Source organism: Hemicordylus capensis, chromosome 7 (assembly GCF_027244095.1).
Source record: "Hemicordylus capensis ecotype Gifberg chromosome 7, rHemCap1.1.pri, whole genome shotgun sequence".
NCBI classification, from domain to species: Eukaryota; Metazoa; Chordata; class Lepidosauria; order Squamata; family Cordylidae; genus Hemicordylus; species Hemicordylus capensis.
The window spans coordinates 38473273-38495057 of NC_069663.1; the positions used below are offsets into that span (position 1 = coordinate 38473273).

The window sequence follows — 21785 nt, forward strand, 5'->3', positions numbered from 1 at the left end:
CAGGCTATGCCATATCAGCATGAATCACAGACTTCTGTCTCCTAACTAAGACATCACTTGATCATTACAAGACTCTGAGTTTCTGTTAAGTTAAACACATGTACCTAAACACGTACACAATTATCACCTTTTGTGGATTCAAATACATCAGGGGGAAAGGCTTAAGCCCACTCCTCCTGTGCCACAACTTTGATCCGATTGCCCCCTCTCCTGCCTCCGCTGCACCTGCTTTTAGGTAAAGAAAATGGCAGCTGGAATGCCATCTCTATTGTAGTTCAAAGGTGCTCAAGCTTTGGCAGGTTTCTCCTACTGAGTCAGATCATTAAGAACATGAGAACAGCCCTCCTGGACCAGGCCCAATGCCTATCTAGTCCTGCATCCTGATTCACACCATGGCCCACTAAATGCTCCTGAGAAGCCCAAAGGCAAGAGATGAAGGCATGCCCTCTTTCCTGCTGCTGCTCCCCTGTAACTGGTATTCAGAGACATCTTGCCTCTGAGGCTGGAGATGGCCCACAGCCACTGGATTAGTAGCCATTGATAGACCATGAATTTGTCTAAGCCTCTTTTAAAGCCATCCAAACTGGTGGCTCTCACCACATCCTTCAGCCAGTGTTGGCAAAGGTTGCCAATGCTGACTGAAGTAGCTAGCTCAGTATTGTCTACACTGACTGGCAGCAGCTCTCCAAGGTTTCAGGTGGGTATTTCCCAGCCCTTCCAGGAGATGCTGGTCAAGGATTAAATCTGGGACTTTCGGCAGCAAAGCAGATGCTTTTCCACTGAGCTCCAGAATTTCCCTAAGTGATGCCTTTTCTTCGTGGCAGTCAGTGAGGATACCTTTCCATGCATAAAAAGGTTATAACCCAACTTATTTTTGCTGTGTTTGAAAACAGGACTTCTTGAATCCTTGACATTATCCATTCGGGCAGATAAGATTCTTCTGAAGTACCCAGCATGGAAACCCGAACCTTGTTCCATCACAGGGAAGAGGAGCAGAAGGAAGAGAGACACCAAAATTTGCAAATGACCTCTGCAACAAGGAAGACCAAGTTCAGGACCAGGTGAGTGAAGGCATTAATGAAAGGGCAGAGGCTTTGGGTAGAATCAAAACATTTGGGGATCAATGCTGAGAGTGCATAGAAACTCAGAGCAATGCTGGTGAATGTTGTTGGACATTCACAAAATTGTCTGGCTTTGTCAGCATTCATAATGGTATTGCAGCATCAACATCAGAGGACAACTCTATCAAGCTGGTAGAGTATATGGTATTAAGCAGTTTGTTTTAACTGGTGTTTGTTTTTGGTTTTTACTTGTTGTGCACTGCCCAGAGCCTTTGGATTGGATAGTATAAAAATTAATTAATTAATTAATTAATTAATTAATTCCTGCAAGGATGACCATCTAGGCAGTCCTCACATCATACTATGAGGTCATTCACACAATTAAAAAACTGTGTTCTACCCGGGATTGGAAGCTGTGTGTGCTCCCAGTTTTTGGTTGTGTGGAAGCAAGATAGGAGGAAAACCTGGCTAGCATATCCTCCTACCTTGCTTCCCCACAATCACTTCTGCCCAGGGTTTCCTCTTATCTTGCATGACCTCTACATATGTGAGCACTGTAAGAAGGTCCTCTGATGGGATGGGGCCACTCTGGGAAGAGCACCTGCGTGTTTCTGTGCAGAAGGTTCCAAGTTCCCTCCCTTGCAGGTTCTCCAGATAGGGCTGAGCGACACTCCTGACTACAATCTTGGAGAAGCTGCTGCCAATCTATGTAGATAATACTGAGCTAGATGGACCAATTTATTTTTTATTTATTATCCAGTTTTTATACCGCCTTTCATAAGGCATCCCAAGGTGGTTTACAAACTTTAAAATTCAATAAAACTTCATTAAAAATCACATTAAAAACCTTAAAATCAGTTAAACAGTAAAAACCATAAAACATCGAAAAACATCCACCATAAAAAACCTCCTTTAAGACCTTCAAATTTATTGCGTGAAAACAGATGACAAAACCTTATAAAAACATTGTTTAAAGTGTTGTTAAAAGCATAGTAAAAACAAATGTTTCGGAGTCAAACGCCAGCCTCAGTGTTGTTCCTGTTACAACACTGAGGCTGGCATTTGACACCAAAACATTTGTTTTTACTATGTTTTTAACAACATTTTAAACAACGTTTTAATAAGGTTTTGTCATCTGTTTTTACGCAATAAATTTGAAGGTCTTAAAGGAGTACTTGGGAGTTGTCTTAAATATGCAAATTGCATCGCCAGCTTATCAATTCACACCATAAAAAAGACAAACAGAAGGAGGAGAGCTGAGAGACTCGGGAGCTCCCTAAGGGGTAAAAGCCCGAACAAATGTCCACGATAAAGGAGTTATATCAAACTCCCTCAACTGCAGTTCATTCAGTTCCTGGTGGGCAAAAACAAGATCCAGTGTATGTCCCACCACATGAGTAAGATACGATATTAGTTGTGATAGGCCCATGGTTGTCATGGCGGCCATGAAGTCCTGAGCCGCTCCTACTAGGGTGGCCTTGGCGTGGACAATGGACATTGACGTCCCCCAATACAATAAGCCTAGGGGAATCCAATGGCACCTCTGAGATCACCCCCGCCAGCTCAGGCAGAGAGACTGAGGCGCTGCAGGGTGGTTGGTACACCAACAGAATCCCTATCCTATCTCGTAGGTATCTCCTATCGCAGGTACAAACACTTGAAATTCTGATACTACCTAACCTCGCATCTGGAGAGGGGAATAGACTAACAATAGATGACCACAACTCCCTCAAGTTGGGGCTGCTGTAGGATCGTGAAACCTGGAGGGCAGAGCTGGTCTTGTGGTAGCAAGCATGACTTGTCCACTTAGCTAAGCAGGGTCTGCCCTGGTTGCATTTGAATGGGAGACTAGAAATGTGAGCACTGTAAGATATTCCCCTCAGGGGATGGAGCCGCTCTGGGAAGAGCAGAAGGTTTTAAGTTCCCTCCCTGGCATCTCCAAGACAGGGCTGAGAGAGACTCCTGCCTGCAACCTTGGAGAAGCTGCTGCCAGTCTGTGTAGACAATACTGAGCTAGATAGACCTATAGTCTAACTCAGTATATGGCAGCTTCCTATGTTCCTATGAGAGACCCACTCCACCGAGCTCACCTAACCAGGCCTTAAATACCCCCCAACCCGATGATTCAGTTACTTTGTTTGTTTGGTGGCAATCGAGTTTGGTTGCTGGTGTCTATCTTATGTTTCTTTTTAGATCGTGAGCCCTTCAGGGACAGGGATCCATTGTATTTATTTATTTGTTATTTCTCTATATAAACCGATTTGGAAACTTTTGTTGAAAAGCCGTATATAAATATTTGTTGTTGTTGTTTGTTGTTTGTTTGTCATATTTATATATCGCCTGATATATGTGACTCTAGGCATTGTACATAATTCATAATACAACAAATATAAAACAGAATAAAAACATTTAAAACAATTTAAACAATTTCACAGAATAAAAACAGTTAAACGGCTTAACATTAATTGTAAATGCCTGAGAAAACAGGTGTGTCATAAGAGTCTTTTAAAAAGCAACCAGAGATGGAGAACCTCTTGTTTTAATATGGAGTGTGTTCCAAAGAAATGTCTTTTTGTGGTTGTTTTGCTGACATACGTTGTTTTGTTACAGATTTACAGTGGGAGTAGCTTATCCATGCAGAATTCTTTGTTTACAATTTACAAACAGGCCTCATTTTATATAGCTCTCCACACTCTGGTGTTTTACAGTGTGAATTTACTATGGTTTCCTTCTTTCATTTTTATCCCACAACTCAATCTCAACGACACTCATATACAACAGTGAGGAAGAAGAGGGTTTTACACCTTTGGATTTGTCCATAGCATCTGCACTTGCCTTGACATCCGAAGTATCATGGTATGTTTAGTAAGTTATTATTGTTCTAAACATCTAAAAACATCAGGAGTTAAATTAGGGTCAATTTGATAACGCAACTGTCTGCGTAAATTTGTATAAAATCTGCCTGCACTGCTGCAGTCTGCAGATAATATGGCAATCTTTTTCTGATTTTCTGTTTTTGCTCTGGTTTCTGCCAAAGATCTTGACCTAATGGCCTGAACTCCACATATTTGGGAATATTGAAATCCTGTTCCTACAAACCTGGACAGATATAGCAATCAATATGGTCCCCTCAGACTGGGGCTCTTACAAGTTGATCTGCTCATTTTAGGCTCATTCTAAGAAAGGAAATGTTTCATAAGAGGTTTTTTCACTGTTTCCAAATTTTCCTATCTGTCTATCTCTGAACAAGGGGGAAACCGCCCCGGGGGGGGATATATTAGGGGTGGTGGTCCATGCCTGCACACTTCTAGCCTTATTTATCTATCTATTTATTTATTTTAAAATATTTATACCCTGCCCCTCCAGTTCACTACTGCTAAGGGCAGCTTACAACATTAGGAAAAATGGAACAATTTTAAAAAATAATACATATTTTTAAAGATTAAAAGACCAGGCTAAAACCACAATTAAAATGACAATTTTTTTAAAAAAGAAAAAGAAATTAAAAGTTATCACTAAAAGCTAAACACCAAGAATCTTACCAGATATAAACAGCAGATAAAATATTTAAAAGCCTTTGCTCTCCATTCCAAGCAGCAGACTAACAGATTTGCTAGCAGATCTGCAGATCTCCCATACCACAAGCAGATCTACTTTGAAGAAAGTACTCCACCAGCTTGCCATTCTTAGCAGCAAGCTGGCACTCTTAGGAACAGATCTACTCATGAGTAAGATCTCATGATCTCCCCACCAGCACTACATTAGCCCATGCCACCATGGCCTTTCCCAGACAGCAGGTTTTACCACGGGATGAAGAGGGGTGTGAAGTACTGCGAGCTACAGGGCATATTGGATATTTCGAATTTGCTCCCCAAAAGATACAATTACAAACAGTGGCATTTTTTACTCCGGACATAAATCAGGCTAAGCTCCAATGTGCAATGAAAAACACGAATCATGTATGGAGTGCTCCCTGATAGCTCACAGGGGCTCTGATGTAAAGCTGGACGATATGCGAACACATACCTTCCCTTCCAAAGTAAAATCGCTGTCTGGGGACGGCCTGTGTGAAGTGGCAAGTTTGGGCTTTTATTTGTGAGCAGATAATGGTGAGGAAGATCATGGCGGCTGAAGCCCTCTCATACCTTCTTGCAAAGAAAAGTTTCCGCCTGATGCCATTACATCTAGGTAAGGTGTGTCGTCAAGTCGATTTCGACTCTTGGCAACCACAGAGCCCTGTAGTTTTCTTTTGGTAGAATACAGGATGGGTTTACCATTGCTTCCTCCTGTGCAGTATGAGATGATGCCTTTCAGCATCTTCCTATATCTTGGCAAAGAGGCACCTTTTAACTTGGCAAGGAGGCACCTTGTAACGTGGTGATTCTCTTTATTTAGCAGGGGGAGAGTGACTGGCCCTATATACCCCCAGCACAGTACCTCCAGTGACTGTTGCTGGTGTCTATCTGATGTTTCTTTTATATTGTGAGCCCTTTGGGGACAGGGATCCATCTTATTTATTTATTATTTCTCTGTGTAAACTGCCCTGAGCCATTTTTGGAAGGGCGGTATAGAAATCGAATAAATGAATGAATGAATAATGAATGAATGAATCGCTGCTGCTCGATATAGTACCCACAGGGATTCGAACCAGCCACCTTCTCCACAGTTAAATAGCCTCCACTTCAGTTAAAAGGCTGGAGGTCTGAAAGTCTTGCACACATGTGGATATTTTTGTGTATCCAGTCTGACAGAGCAGCACATGCAAGAATATCCTGGAGCAACAAGACATTAAAAGAGGAATTTTAAAAAAAACAAAAAAACAGGATAAAGCTAGCTCGTGAAGATACTGCTTGAGTCCTGGATTGAAAAATGGGGTGCTATGTTTTACACTTATGTTCCCAGGGAAGCAAAGATGAGGCAGGAGGCTACCATTCTGGAGCTCGAGAAAAGGGGACAGAAGCGAGTTTGGTTTGGAAATGAAATGGAAAAGCTGGAGAAAGAGGTTATTAAACACTGTCGATTTCTGCGTGTGAGGGCTGACAAGAAGGCCCTACGGAGAAAGGTGAGAAGAAACATTTCTGGGGCTATGCCAAGGGTAACGGAATCAGGCATGTTACCACTTTGTCAATGACTGTAGCCATAAACAATTTTTTCAAGTTAATACGTTATATTCCCACTGGCAAGGGAACATCTCCTACTAGAAGGCCATATTTTTGCATCAGTGTCTGAAATGAGAATGAATGAATAAATTCTATTTGGTCTATAACCAATTGTAATACATAAATTCATGATCCACAATACAGTCCAACAAGCTGCCTTACACTCGACTCCTTGTTAGATAGATTACGTCTTATTTTACAAAGAGCAGCACAAAATTAGACACTGCAAACGTGATGTCTGGTTTTTGGTTTGCCAACAAGTACGTTACATAAAACAATTCCGAACACCCTGGTAAAAATGACAACAAATGAGTTATAAAAAATACTCCAGTTCCATTGATATAATTTGCAGTTTAATATGTGCTCAGTTGCCTCAGTTTCATGAGAGCCACAGGGACAAGTTCTTTCTTCATATGGGATGTTCAGAAATTTTTCAAATAGCCCATCTGAAATGTACAAAATACATCAGAAATGGAATCAGAAATGATGTCCAAAAATTCTGATTCCATTACCATGGATTCCATTATTTTGCACGTTTCAGACACTTTCTATAATATTTAAGAGTTTGATTAAAATATGGCCTGTCCTGTTCTCTTCATGGAAGTTCTCTGACCAGAGGGTATATACAGTATCAACTTTAAAATTTGCTTATGGTTGAAGTAATTTAAAAAGTGGTAAAATGCCTGATCCCGTTACCCTTGGAATCACCCTCTAAATGTCTTAAGTGGGTTGCTTTGAATACAGCTCAACACCAGTGGAGTATATATGCTTTTCCTTCCCTCCAATTATGTATAAAGTTCAGCAAATAGACATGAGCCAGTTGTGGAATGTCGAGAGAACATGATGGAATTCCAGCACAACCTTTTACCCGCATTAATCAGGCTTCTTTGGGCTGGTCCAGAGTTGTACCTTGCACCACATGACGTGGCCCCAAGGCTGCAACTTCAGGAAGGAATGGATGCCTGACTCAGCATACATGACAGGTACTCCTTCCCAGGAGCAATGTGCATCAATGCAACACCTGAAACTTCTGCACACTTCCTGGAGCAGAAAGGCCACCGAGTCTGCTCTGTTGGGATCAATGGGCCCTATCCACCCCCAGCACAGTACCTCCAGTGACTGTTGCTGGTGTCTATCTTAGGTTTCTTTTTAGATTGTGAGCACTTTGGGGACAGGGATCCATCTTATTTATTTATTTATTCTTCTTCTGTGTAAACTGCCCTGAGCCATTTTTGGAAGGGCGGTATAGAAATCAATCAATCAATCAAATGCAGAGGTCTGTATCCCTTTCAGTACCGGTAAAATATTCATGACCTGCTTTCATTGCTTCCGCACCTCATCACAGCTTTGACCCTTCACTGCTATTTCACGAAAACAGGGTTTTGCCTTGATGTGGCTGCAACCAGCAATAGGCACATCTAAATGGCTCCACACCCTTCTGTTTTCGGCTGCAAAAGAAGCAGGACAGGAGGCCATTGTAGACCTCTGCAGTCCAGTGAATTTATGGCCCATAAAGGCAGCCCAAGGAACATTTGCCTTAGGAATTGAAAGCAAACCATGTCCATTTCTCCCATGGCTCTCAGCTTATGCCTCAAGTTGCTTCCCGTTCAGTGTGGGTAGGGAATGTACAGCATGTCCATTGACTGCCCCTTAATTGTGTTGGGAATTCTCTCTGGTAAGAGATACCCTTCTATTGCAGCAGAGTGCACAGAGGCAAAACACAGTGGAGTCTGCCTAGGCATGCATGTATGCTGAGAATAAAAGAAACTTGGAGCCAGTTCATAGTTTCAAATCAATATAAGTAGTCTTTATTGGTGAACTCCATTCTAGATAGTAAAGTGGAGAGACAGAATCTCTAATCTAGCTAGCTAGCTGGATGCACATGGATGTACCTCTGCACACATGGTGCAGGGAGAGAGGAGCTTGCATGTTGCTTGCAAGGGAGAAGAAAGGGAAGAAGGAAGAAGAAGAAGTGGCCAGGCAGGATGTAAGTAAGTTAGTCCCTAAGAGTGAGAAGGGACAAGAGCTGGTCTTGTGGCAGCAAGCATGACTTGTCCCCGTAGCTAAGTAGGGTCTGCCCTGGTTGCCTTTGAATGGGAGACCACATGTGAGCACTGTAAGATATTCCCATCGGGGGGATGGAGCCGCTCTGGGAAAAGCATCTAGGTTCCAAGTTCCCTCCCTGGCAGCATCTCCAAGATAGGGCTGAGAGAGATTCCTGCCTGCAGGAACCTTGGAAAAGCCGCTGCCAGTCTGTGTCGACAATACTGAGCTAGATGGACCAATGGTCTGACTCAGTATATGGCAGCTTCCTATGTACTGTGCTTTTAATTAGAAGCTTCCTCATTGCGGCTTCTACCTCTCATTGCTTCCTGTTCGGTGCTTCTTGTGCTATTTTTCAACAACATCAACAAAAAGAAGTGAGAGGGAAACAGTAATTAAAGCCCCTCCCCCACGTGGGGAACCGGAAATGATTGATTAAGGGGCAATCAGTGGGCATGCTGTATTACCCTACCCACACTGAAGGGGAAGAAAGCAGAGGCAGAAGCTAAGAGCCATGGGGGAGGCAGGGCCATGGTTTGCTTTAAGCTCCTAAGGAGAATATATCTTGGGCTGTCTTTACAGGCCATAAAGCCACTCAACTGGAGCTTTTCCAGACGGTGACTTTACTGCAACTTTACTTTGGGAGGGTGGGTGTGCATTCACATATTGGCCAGATTTACCCTGAAGTGTATGTGATATTTCAGAGAGCACTTCGCACACGATTCAGGTTTTCCCCTCCATATTGGAACCTAGCCCGATTTATGTCCAGGGCAAAAATATCCTCTTTTTGTGTCAGAGTATCCATTATGTATCGAACTTATGGTAAAGCCTTGTGGTAAAGCCGTGGAAAAACTTGCTGTCTGAAAAGCCTCCTGCAGAAGTCTGCAGTGGCCTCTTGTCCTGCTTCTTTTGCGGCCAAAAACAGAAGGGTGTGAAGAGTGGCCTGTTCTATCTCTGCAGATGTATTAATAGCCTAGCAAGATAAAAACTTTTGAAACTGTCTGTGGTCCTGGTCCTAGGCTGTCGCAAAGGCACAACTGGAAAAGGAGGTCATGGAACTGCTGTCCTGCCGTCCGCCCATGTTCTGGATCCCACTCCGAGCTCATGCAGTCTGGGAAAGAATGAGTGTCAAACTGGAATGCACCATTCTCGCTTCCCCTCTACCAGAGGTGACCTGGTAAGTGAGCAGTGACACCCAGGTATTTTGGGCACCCAGACCTGAGGCCAGAGGACTTTGGAGGTCCCTCCTCTGCGAGCCTGCCCCCATCCCCTGCTGTAAGGGCCCTCTTAATTTTTTATTAAAAAATACCTCTTTGGCGGCCGGCTAGCCCCACAGCTGATCTGCTGCCACCACTGCCCCACCACTGCCCCACCGCTGCTGCCTGCCCCCCATGCTGCCACTACTTCCCCCTCGCCACTGCTATTTTCCCCTCTTCACTATGGGGGGGGGGGTTTAACAGAGCGGAGCAGGCCGCACAAACCCCAGCGGCACCAGGCACAGGAGAACTTCCTTAGCCTGCGCAGACCGGCCGCCCCAGCCTGCACGCATGCGCAGTTGGAGTATGGAGCATTGCATCCTGCGATGTGCGTGGCAAGGGGTGGGCAGCAGTGGCGGAGCAGTGGGGCTCTGGGGATGCCCCCCAGACCATGGAGGGGGGCAGGAGACAGGAGGCCACAGACCTCCGCCCTGTGGTCCATGCCTAAATGCGCCACTGAGCGGCGATGAAACTCTTGACTCTTTTGGAGCTGCTGCACAGCAGAACCCTGGACCTCAAGGCCAGTTTACAGAATCAAAAGAATCAAGTGTTAAAGCTCTTGCTGGACTGTACTATGTCTAGCTGTAATTGAGAGGGAGTGGAATGGATACATGTCTGAACATTTCACCATGATAAAAACCCACTGTTTTTCAAGCAAGGTCCACTTTGACAAAACATCTTCAATATGAGAGCTATTTTCCAGTACACAATACTGTATTTTCCTGAATCCAAGACCAGATGTTTTCCCCCCCAAAAAATATTTCATGCCTGAAATCAGGGGCTCATCTTCAATTCAGAGTTCTGTTCCCTTCGGGTAAATAAAGGTATAACCTGTATTTAACCTCTGTCTAAAAGAGGCTCGTCTTACATTCAGAGTCCTCTTGTATTGGGGTAAATACACTTTCTTGGTGCTGGGAGAGCTCTTTAAGAAAGGCGGAGCCCTCTCCTAAGAGCTCTAGAAGGAAAGTGCAAGGAAGGACTACACTTCCCAGCACTCTGTGCACAACTTCCCACATGGTGCAGGGGCTCAAGAGGTCTCAGTTTCCCTTAAAGCAGGCCTGCTCAACTTAGGCCCCCCCAGCTGTTTTTGGACTACAACTCCCATAATTCTCAGCCACAGCAGCCAGTAGCCAGGGATTATGGGAACTGTAGGCCAACATCTGCAGGAGGGCCGAAGTTGAGCAGGCCTGCCTTAAAGGAACCCCCAGCACTGGGCACAGTGCAGCACTGCACAGTGGGAATGGTCACCTCCGTAAGAGAGACTGTGCAGAGTATTCCGCATTGGCTGAAGCTTCACACAGGCCCAATAAACAATTAGTCAGGCAGCTGCACTTAGAGTTAAAGGCTTTCCCAGTGGTTCTCACGCATGGCCAAGACTGGCGTGGCTTCATTAGCCCGGTTTTGCCTAGTTTTGCCTTGCTATCTAAGTTGCAACTACTTTAAGTTAAAAGTGTCTAAATCACATACAGCACTGCTACTCAGGCTCCCGATTATTCCTGTAAACTCCCCCTCTCTTGTCCCTTATTTGTGCAATGGAGTGTTGGCACCCCTACTCCGGGGTCCTCTCTGCTCCTCCAAAGCAGCAACAGTGTGTGTGTGTGTGTGTGTGGTGTGTATGGACAGCATCTAGCCTGTCCAAGCCGGACAGGCTCTTGCTGCAATTGTGTTCATAGCTGAAGAGGTCACCACAGATCAGGTTTGTTAATTTGCACCTGACCAGGTACAAAAACGGAGTTCCAATTGATCTTCGTGTTGCTCCAGCCGGGAAGTATAAGATTAAGAACGAGTTTGGAATGCTCACCTTGGACATCCGCAGGTAACCCACTTGCTTAACAGACAACAAAGAGTCGAACTGTGATCTATCTTTAATATGAAAATGGAAAGTTTCACCGTTACAACAGCTGAGGCATTAAGAAAACACCTAGGCTGTATTCACACATTATGTTGTGTTCAGATGCCAGTACCCAGGTACATGTGTTTGTGCAAATGACTGTACCTGTGTTCATGTTAAAAGCGAAGCTGGGTACAGGTCCTTCAAATGCATGGTGCAGATAGGAAACTGTTTTCAACATAATATGTGAATAACTGTACCTGTGTACAGATCTGAACCTGTATACACTGTGCACAATTTGAGGTCATTCTCATGACCAGCCTTTTGAGGATAGGAGAGGGTTTACCTGGGTACAGAGGCGGGAACCTCTCCTACCCTGTGCCTGCTCAACTGGGTAGCCTCGCTTATGTACCCAGCCTTAAACCGAGGTAGGACAGGGCCACCCCACTCTCTGTCCTGCCTCAGCCTTTGATTGTGTGAGTGTTCACTGCGACTTCTGCAATTCCTGGGAGCTGGTGGCCATGTTGATAAATAAGTCAAACCTCTGGCTTGTCAATCAAGTCATTTCCCTACCACGCCATTAGGTATCAAACCTCCATTTTTAAGGGGGTCATCTTACATTCAGAGTCAACTTTTATTCAGGTAAATACGGTATACTGGTGGGTGTTGTGGTGTACACGCTGCAATTTTCAAACCCCCTAACAACAGTGGGACAGACATGTAATTTATACAGATGGAGTAACCAGGTGGATTTCTTTTCCCTTGAAGAGACTAACTCCCTTAAACAAATGACCAGTGCTGTTTGTACTTTGAACACACACACAAACACAATCGTATACCAAAACAGTAAAGGTAAAGTGTGCTGTCGACTCCTGGCGCCCACAGAACCCTGTGGTTGCCTTTGGTAGCATACAGGAGGGGTTGACCATTGCCTCTTCCCATGCAGTATCAGATGATGCCTTTCAGCATCTTCCTGTATCGCTGCTGCATGATATAGCTGTTTCCTATAGTCTAGGAAACATACCAGTGGGGATTTGAACCAGCAACCTCTTGCTCGCTAGGCAAGTCATTTCCCTGCTGCACCAATAGGTGGCTCCAAGCTGCCTAACCAGGACAAAAGTATAGCTGGGGCCTTTTTGAGCCTTCTCAAAGCCACATCTTTGGAACAACCTTTACTTTTCAGATGTTCCTTGGACGATTCTGCTGAATACAGCGTGGTAGTGAAAAATCCATATGGCGAGGCCTACTCCTTTGCGACGGTGCTTGTCAGAAGTAAGTCGGAGACTTGCTTTCCTTTTCTGTTCTTCCTGATATGATATGTTTTATGGGTGTGTAAGGAATCCACCTTGTGGCTTCCTAACTGGGAAGAATCATACAGGAACATGAAGTTTCCAGCAATAAAGCAGGAAGTGGAAATTTGGCCCCAAGGGCCAAATCTGCTGTTATGGTAATTGGTAACGCCTTGTAATAACAAAGCTGTGTGATTTAAGATTTAGCCAACAGGGTCAGGGTGCATTGTGAGTTGTGTGTGTGTGTGTGTGTGTGTGTGTGTGTGTGTGTGTGTGTGTGAGAGAGAGAGAGAGAGAGAGAGAGAGAGAGAGAGAGAGAGAGAGAGAGAGAGATCCGCATCTCAAAATCTTGTTGGAGCCTGAAACTGGCTTGACGTTTACTTCTGCGACTCATGGCATGCTTGCAGTTACGCAAAGCACTGGCCTCATTTGCACAATCATTTGAATCTAGCCTTAATGTGAGTTACCAGTATATGCATGATTGTGTGAACCCATGCCAAAGTGGGAACCCCAGACTATAAATCACCTTGGTATGGGTTCACACAGCTATGCCCATGTTGGCAACTCACATTAGACCTAGCTTTGGATGACTGAGTGAACCAGGCCACTGTCTTCCCTGCTGTGTGTCCACTACGCTGTAGCTAAGCTGAGCAATAAACAGACACCATACATGAGCCAGAAATCAGATTCTGTTGTGCCCTGTCAAAGTCCCCTCTTAACCAGAAGTCTTTATTGCCCTTCCAGGTCGGAAGGGCCAAAGTGGACAGAGTCCGTTGGGAGCCAAGAAACCCTTTACTACAGAGGCTCTCAAACCTGGCTCCCCAGTTGCTGTGGGACCATTACACCCATCATCCCCTTCCCCCATAGCTGAAGGCCATTGTGGTAGGGGATGATGGGGGTTGTAGTCCAAAAGCATCTGGGACCACAACCCCCATCATTCCACGCTCAGATGCAAGAGCACCCTTTACTCCGCTAAAAGCCAGGTTTGTTAAGGGGGTTAGGTGGGCGGGGAGCCGAGGTATGCGTGAGACCCTGCTAATTGAGCAAAGAGGTACCTTTGGTGATTCTCTAAGTGATTCTCTAAGCGGTGGTTCTCTAAGATTTAGCCGGGGGAGAGCAACTGGTCCTATCCATCCCAAGCATGGAGGCGGCGGGGGCTGCAGGGATTGAGGGCTTTGTGGCCCCCGTAAGTTCCAGGATGCCCCGCACGAGCGCACGGGGCATCCTGAAGAGACCCCCGAGCCCGGGAGTCTCCTCGTGTGTTGCCATGGCATGGAGCCACGCCGTGGCAGCACACGATCTGGAAACCCGAGTTAGCGGAGCGCAGTGTAAAAAAAATTAAGGGGGGGCCTCGCGGCTGGCGGGGGGCTCCGAAGCCCTCTAGGTCCAGGCCGATTTTTGACCCAGGTGTGCCACTGACGGTATAACCTGTATTTAACCTGTATTTTAAAAGGGGATCATCTTAAATTCAGAGATGTTTTCTATTCAGGTAAATATGGTAGCGCATCAATTCTCCTTTTGTATTTTGCAGAGTACTATGGGAAGGAATCTGGATTTGACTCAGAGATCTATAAAAGTAAGTACATGCTTGTGGTAGTGTGTGTGTGTTTTTCTGTTTTATTATGTTGTAGCTGGGCATGTGGGGATAGGTATTGCCAGCTTAAAAGTAGCTAATTCAATGCTAACACTTTATAGAGCCCCTGAATTGTATATCTCCTCCCAGGTTGGGAGCTGAGCTGTGTTTGGAGTTGTAATTGTTAAATAAGCAGGAATAAGCTGCCCTTTTATTTTAATCTATTTCACTAGTATTTTACTAGCATTTTCAGTGACTCTGTGCTGAGCAGGACCCCATAGAATGCTGATTATCCCCTCTTTTAAATTTGTTCTGATTTTATACTGCTTTTTGACTGAAACAAAGTGTTTGGCTGAGTCCTTTTTAGCTTACATGCATTTTATCTATTCTGTTTGTGTTTTATATCATGTTTTAAAATTTTGTATTTTTAGATTCCCTCCCCCTCAGTCTTAATGCTACATCAATTTTAATCTCCGTAATACTGCAACACTTTCCTTATATTGCATTTACTGTATAGTATTACTGTTTTACAACTTGTGCTGGTCAATGACCGTAATAAAGATTATTATTATTATTATTATTATGTTATTCCTGGTGTGTGGGTTTTTCATAGAATCCTGACCCAAAATGTGAGTTATGAGTGACAATGAGAATCCCCCGAGGGCGAATGGGAACCAACATTGTTTTATTCAATCTAATAATATTTTGCGTTGTGTTATTGAGAAGTTTGTGCCATTGGGGATCCTGTAGAGAATGTGAGGAAGGAGTCAGAGAGGAGAAGGGAGGGGAAGAAGAAGGAGAAAATGGAGTGGTTGCTGAATAACCCTTTCCACATAAGATTTCCATGTGTGTGTGAGGGAAACAGCTATAAAACAAAGACTGTGAGACTTTTCTCATGACCAGCCTAACCCTGCCTGGGCTGCTCCAAGCAGGATTAGGCTGCTCGTGAGAAGTGCTGGGATACTCGTGGATCCCTCCACTCCCCTCCCGCCTAACCCCCTTAATGACCCCGGCTTTTAGCTGAGGTTAAGAGTTCTCTTGCACTCTTAATACAGAAATACAGAAAACCAGGGTCTGGGAAATTGAGGGGTTTTTGTACACATATTGCCCCTGTGCAGCAGTAGTTGAGTGGAAGCCTTCAGCTTCCTTGTGGTGAGGCTACCTTGTGTAGCAGAAACCATTTTACTTACATAAATATGTCCCTGAGGGTTGCACAGCCTTCAGGAACTGCTCTTTTAAAGTGAACACACTTGGTCATTCACACACAGACATGTACTGTGCCAGTGTACAGACATCTGTACGCATATACAGCATATTGGCCGGCATTCTGTGAAGCACTGATGGGTGCTTCACTAATGGGAGGAAGAAGGGTTGCATGCTTTCAAAAGGTCTTCAGTGCCCTTGTGGTGAAGGCTTCTCATGCAGCCGAGTGGGTGCGGAGGGAGAAGTGGGAGCAATTTCACATCTTTCCCTTCATTGCAAATATATTTGCTGGCAGAAATATGTTCCTGAAGGCTGTGCAACCCTCAGGGACATATTTATGTAAGTAAAATGATTTCTGCTACACAAGGTAGCCTCACCACAAGGAAGCTGAAGGCTTTCACTATGTACCCGGGCTAATAGTGAGGCTAAGCCCGCTCTCCCCGCTCACGAGTAGGCAGGGAGCCCTGGACGGCCGGATCGACCGCCCACACGATGGCCAGCTCCGAGACGGAGCCAGCGGGGGCTGGGGAGATCGGGGCCGTGTGGCCCCCAGAAGCCCCAGTATGCCCTGCGCGAGCACTCAGGGCATACTGAGGAGACCCCCGAGCCGGGAGGCTGCTTTTAAGCCTCCTGGCCGGGGGTCTGCTCACAAGTAGCCTGGGTTTGTGGAGCGCTTGCTCCACAAACCCGGGCTAAGGGGTTGGCTACAGAAGCGGGTTAGCCACTCCAGAACCACCGGGCTTGGCTGCAAGCCTGGTGGTTCTTACGATCACAAAAATCGGGCTAGGATTTTCCTAGCCTGATTTTTGTGATCGTACGAATAGCCCCAGTATATGGCAGCTTCCTGTGTTGCTGTGTAAAAGTGAACCTGCATCTAAGCCCCGTCGAATGCAGGATACAGATAGAATAGGCCCTATTGTAGATGCGTTAAACACAACATATGAATAACTGTACCAGTGGGCAGATTGTACTGGTATGGAACAAAATAAGTGCATGTAGAGGATACATGCATCAGGATAGCCTGGGTTTTGTACTCGGGCTAATAGTGAGGTCGAAGGGCACAAGCCCACTCTCCAGTTGTGTGAATGCTCAGACTGCCTCTGCAACCGACTGCCATAGAGCCGGGTGGCAAGAGTGCCCAGCAGCGGGGAAATCCCACAAAGCACAGCACTTCTCTCGCGGTGCATTATGGGATTTCTGGATCGGCCGTATGGATTGTGTGGGCCCGTGAGCAGCGCAGCTGAATGAATACTACAGTCATGTGGGGGGAAGGTAGGACCGATTCTGCCTTCCCTCCCACCCTCCCCAGTCCTGGGACTAACGGTTGTGTGAATGAATGACCCTAACATGTGAATAGGACTACTGTTCCAAAGAAAAACAAGCAGTAGACTACTAGAAGCTGGGAACAAGCAGGAAATCATTGCCTCCACAATATGCTGTTTTGTGAGCTTCCCCCAAGAGCTGGTAGTGACAGAATGCTAAAGAAGATGAACCTTTGGGTCTGCTTTGACAAGGCACATTTCTGTCTATGTTCTTACTCAACTTCATCTTGTTCCTCAGGGTCCCTCAGAGACTTGGAGGCGGACTTTGCCTTCACTTTGAAGCCCGTCTTCTCCAGAGAGAAGGAACCTTTCACACTCTTCTGCACTTTTACTTCAGACTTGCAAGAACACCAACGAGACATCCGCTGGTTTAGAGACGGTTTGTAGTCATCACAAAAGATCAACAATGACCACCATTTATTAAGTTTCAGAGACAAGGAGCATTTGATCCTCGGGATACACATTGTTGTTATGTCTGTCGAATAACTGTTGCTGCCCAACTGTGGCTGCATTCTCACAAACATGACAATCCTAGTTAAAGAGTTAACCAAGATTGCCCACCCCAACATAGCTAAATGTGAGAACACAGATTTCCTGGGCAATCCTGGTCAAACTGCTGTAGTTAAACCACATTTAACCTGAGCACTTTCCAGATTATATACTGTTCAGCAGTAAAATGCTTTGGATTGGCAGGATCGTTTTGAAAACATAAATAGTTTGCGCAACCCTCCTGCAACAGGAGAATACAGCTAAAAGCCAAGTTTCCTAAAAAACAATTGTTTCCGAAAAGCCAAATTACTCACCCACTCTCAGGCATCACTCACAGATACACCAGCATTCATCTGAAGAGTGTTTTCATGATTGAAGAAGATGTTATCTGTGAGCAGCACCTGTGAGGGGCTTGATGATGGGAACAGGTCAGGACTTTCAGCTCATTTTAGCTGTTCTACCATACTTGCATCCGGTGTCTTTTATTTAATGTCTGAAGCGGGCTAGTGTTACCATCCAGCCTGTAGATCAAGCACGCAGCCTCAGTTTTCTCTTTGACTCTCCCTTGCCTCCTGTATTTAATCCATGACAAAATTTTGTTGCTTCTCCCTTTACAATATTACAAGTTGTTCTAGTAAGAACTAATCTGCCTATTTTCCTTTCACGAGCCCTACAACCAGACTAAATTTGGTCCAGATTGGTTAGGCAGTTCACAAGTTAGCCCACTTGCACCTCAAACGTCCATGCATCTGCCATCTTGAATTGGGATGGATGACACCATCACAAACTATGTGTTTGAGGGGTCCCTAAGTGTCCTTACAACTGTACCAAATTTGGTTCACATTGGTTAGATGGTCCACAAGTTAGGCCATTTGCACCTCAAATAATGTTCTCACGTCCACCATCTTGAATTGGAGTAGATGCAGAGGTGCTCTTACCACAGCCTCCACACCTCCTGGGGGCCTCCAAATCCTTTATAGTCTGTCCTGGTCATGTTAAAAAAAATGTATTTAAAATGCTGTTTGTGTGAGTGAGGGGGCCCTCCAAAAGCCTTTCGGTCCAGGCTCCAAAATTACCTAGGTGCACCTCTGAGTAGGTGACATCATCACAAACCATGCTGTTGAGGTGTTCCTGGATGTCACTCACTACAACTGTAACAAATTTGATTCAAATTGGTTAGGCGGTTTACAAGTTAGCTCTCTTGCACCTAAAATATTCATGTGTCTGCCATCTTGGATCAGGGTGGATGACATAACTACAAACTATGCCACTGAGGTGTCCCTATGTGTAACTCACTACAACTGTACCAAATTTGGTTCAAATTGGCTAGATGGTCCATAAGTTAGGCCACTTGTGCCTCAAACGTTTATGCATCTGCCATCTTGAATCAGGGTGGATGAGGTGTCCCCACGTATCCAGTGTTCCCTCTAACAGGGATTCCCAGATGTTGTTGACTACAACTCCCATAATCCCCAAGCAAAAGCCATTGCAGCTGGGGATCCGGAGTTGTGGTCAACAACATCTGGGAATCCCTGTTAGAGGGAACACTGCATGTGTCCCTACAACTGTACCTGATTTGATTCATATTGGTCCAGATATTGCGGAGTTGATGGGGGTGGGCACACACACACACACAGGCACATGGATGGAAACACACACACATGGAATGTTGGATGATCTCATAAGCTAAAAATACAACCCTTCCTCTCTATCCTGTTGGCAGAAAATTTGATGCAGGCCAGCTTATCTCTTTTGCCTCAACTGCTACAACTCTTCTTTGGTCTCCCATTGTCTTGGTAACAACAAACTCCATTTTAAATGCGTTCTCCTGCTTTGGATTTGCTTGCCAACATTTGAATTTATACTCTCCTGATTTCAGTTTCCATCACTTTTCCCAATATAGGCCAAAACTGGGGATTCTTAGGGGTGGGGCGGGGGGAGATACTAAAGTTTATTCACCAAGAAGATTAAGTGGTGTTCTTGTTTTTTAAGTATCTCTCCAAGTTGGATTTTGAAAGCAAAACCTGAACATAATTTCAAATTCTGATTCTGAAATGTTGCCCACGTGGGAAGCCACAAGCCTTAAGTGGCTATCTTTGTCTTGTGCTCCAGGTGAATTGCTGAAAGATTCGGACCGTCGGCAAATAAAATGTGGGGACCGGGAAGCTTCTCTGACAGTGTCCTGTGCTTACAAAGAGGACGAAGGATTCTACAGTGTCCGCATCCCGAACCTGGATGGATACAATGAACAAAGAGCCTATGTATTTGTTAGGGGTGGGTACAATCCTTTCCTGTTATTTCTTTGGTGATAGCAGGATGGATGGATGGATGGATGGATGGATGGATGGATTTGCAACCCATCCCAAAGGCATAGTGTGGATAATAATATGCTACCATAATAACACCCATTTCCATGATTAAAACACCCTCATCCTACCTTATAGAAACCCACCAAAAGACAGATGACATAGAACACTTTACGTCATTTCCAGCACAAGTATTTAGGAGCCTTTAAAGATTACTGGAGAGAAGAGGAGAGCTGATCTTGTGGTAGCAAGCATGGAGTCTGCCCTTTGCTAAGCAGGGTTCACCTTGATTTGCATTTGGATGGGAGACCACATGTGAGCACTGTAAGATATTCCTCTTAAGGGATGGGGCTAGAGCTTAGTGGAAGAATATCTGCATGCTAGAATGCAGCCGGTCCCAGGTTCATTTCCCGACAGCATCTCCAGGCAGGGCTGGGAGAGACCTCTGCCTGTAATCTGGGAGAGCCGTTGCCAGTCAGTGTAGGTCGATACTGAGCTAGATGGACCAAGAGTCTGACTCAGTATAAAGCAGCTTCCTATGTTCCTAAGTTGGAGAGTCACTCTTCAATGGGTAGTAGCTGGCAATGGATCAGGTGATATTTCCCCCCTTGAACTGGAACCCCTTTCCTGGTGTGAGGTGTCAAATCCCGATTCCATAGTTGGACCTACACAATCCGCCCTTACCCATGTGGTTGTCTTTGAAGCATGACCCCAGTTCAGTGAGAACACAAAAACACAGAAAAATGATTCCTATGCAGAAATGTTCAAAGGGCGCCTTGTACATTTGTGGCCCTGTGGGGAGAAGAGCTTCCACGGCTGTGAGCAGCCATTGAGAATGCCAGCCTGGCTTTGCAATGGAATTAAGTTTATGAATGAATGAATGAATGAATGAATGAATGAATGGCACTGGCTGGCCCAGGGGCTGAGGGTCAAAGGAGGCAGGTTTGCATATGGGAAAGCAATGTATGCAGGGGAAAGCAACGTATGGCTCTCCAGATGTTGCTGAACGACAACTCCCATCTCCGCCGGCCAAAATAAATTGTGAGCCACATTGCTGTGCAGCTCTTCCTGATGAATGGCCAGCCTGCAGGCAGTGCAGGAGAGAGAGGAGCCTCCTGTGGCACCCCCTGGCAGGAGAGATGGACCGGAGGAGGTTAGCCAACTTCTATATGCTCAGAGCCAACCCATCCCTGGATCACCCCGATGGTGATTAAACATTCTCAGTGTCGCTTCATGTTGCTTCTAGATGCTGCAGCTGAAACCCCTGGAGCTCCTGGTTCGCCCCTCAGCGTGCAGTGCCATGATGTGAACAAAGACAGCCTCGTCCTTTCCTGGGTAACCCCCAGTGATAATGGTGGAAGTCCAGTCCTTGGCTACTATATTGAAAGGTTTGTACTCAAGACGTCACTCAACCCTTCTTCTCTTCCTCTCCAGATCATTTTGCTCCAAAACTGTATCGCAGGGGCTGCCAAACCTGGACCTCAGATTTTGTTGGACTACAGTGCCCATCATCTCAAGCCACAATGGCCAAAGGACCTTTGTGGCTGTGGGTGATGGGTGTTGTTGTCTAACAACATTCAGGGAAGAGTGCTGGTCTTGTGGTAGTGAGCATGAATTGCCCCCTTTTCTAAGCAGGGTCCACCCTGTTCTGTATTTGGATGGGTGACTATGTGTGAGCACGATGTCTGCAGTAAGATATTCCCCTTAGGGGGTGGGGCTGTAACTCAGTGGTAGAGTATCTCCTTGCATGCAGAAGGTCCCTGGGGCACTCCCTGGTATCTCCAGGCTGGGAGAGACTCCTGCCTAAAACCTTGGAGAGTCACCACCAGTCAGTGTAGATAATACTGAGCTAGCTAGACCAAGGGTCAGACTCGGTATAAGGCAGCTTCCTATGTTCCTTTGTTTGTTTGTTTGTTTGTTTGTTTGTTTGTTTGTTTGTTTGTTTGTTTGTTTTAGATGTGAGGTGGGCACAGATGAGTGGCAGCCATGCAATGACAGGCCTGTGAAAACCTGCAGAACCCCAATTTTGGGCCTCACGGAAGGAAAGACATACCAGTTCCGAGTAAAAGCTATCAACCGTGCAGGCATCAGTAACCCATCGAAGGCCAGTGACCCAGTGACTATGATAGACCCCAATGAAAACAAAAGATTGATAAGTACGTCTTCCTTCCTTCCTTCCTTCCTTCCTTCCTTCCTTCCTTCCTTCCTTCCTCTCTCTCCCTCTCTCCCTCCCTCTTTCTCTCTCTCATTATC

At 45.5% G+C, this 21785-nt stretch overlaps 1 protein-coding gene across 4 annotated transcripts in view; it reads left to right on the top strand.

Moving 5' to 3' along the window:
- MYOM3 (myomesin 3) overlaps positions 1-21785 on the top strand; it is an 87060-nt gene that overhangs the window by 15844 nt on the left and 49431 nt on the right. For 2 of the 4 annotated variants that reach the window (XM_053268604.1, XM_053268605.1), the window contains exons 2-12: positions 894-1061; positions 3843-3917; positions 5964-6123; positions 9283-9440; positions 11240-11335; positions 12534-12622; positions 14171-14215; positions 16976-17116; positions 19339-19500; positions 20779-20920; positions 21489-21688. In XM_053268604.1, coding sequence (XP_053124579.1) covers positions 955-1061; positions 3843-3917; positions 5964-6123; positions 9283-9440; positions 11240-11335; positions 12534-12622; positions 14171-14215; positions 16976-17116; positions 19339-19500; positions 20779-20920; positions 21489-21688 — 1375 coding nt within the window. In that variant the 5' untranslated portion in view covers positions 894-954. Of the gene's footprint in view, positions 1-893; positions 1062-3842; positions 3918-5963; positions 6124-7017; positions 7204-9282; positions 9441-11239; positions 11336-12533; positions 12623-14170; positions 14216-16975; positions 17117-19338; positions 19501-20778; positions 20921-21488; positions 21689-21785 lie in introns of those variants that run through there. The other 2 variants (XM_053268606.1, XM_053268607.1) reach the window with 2 other exon arrangements.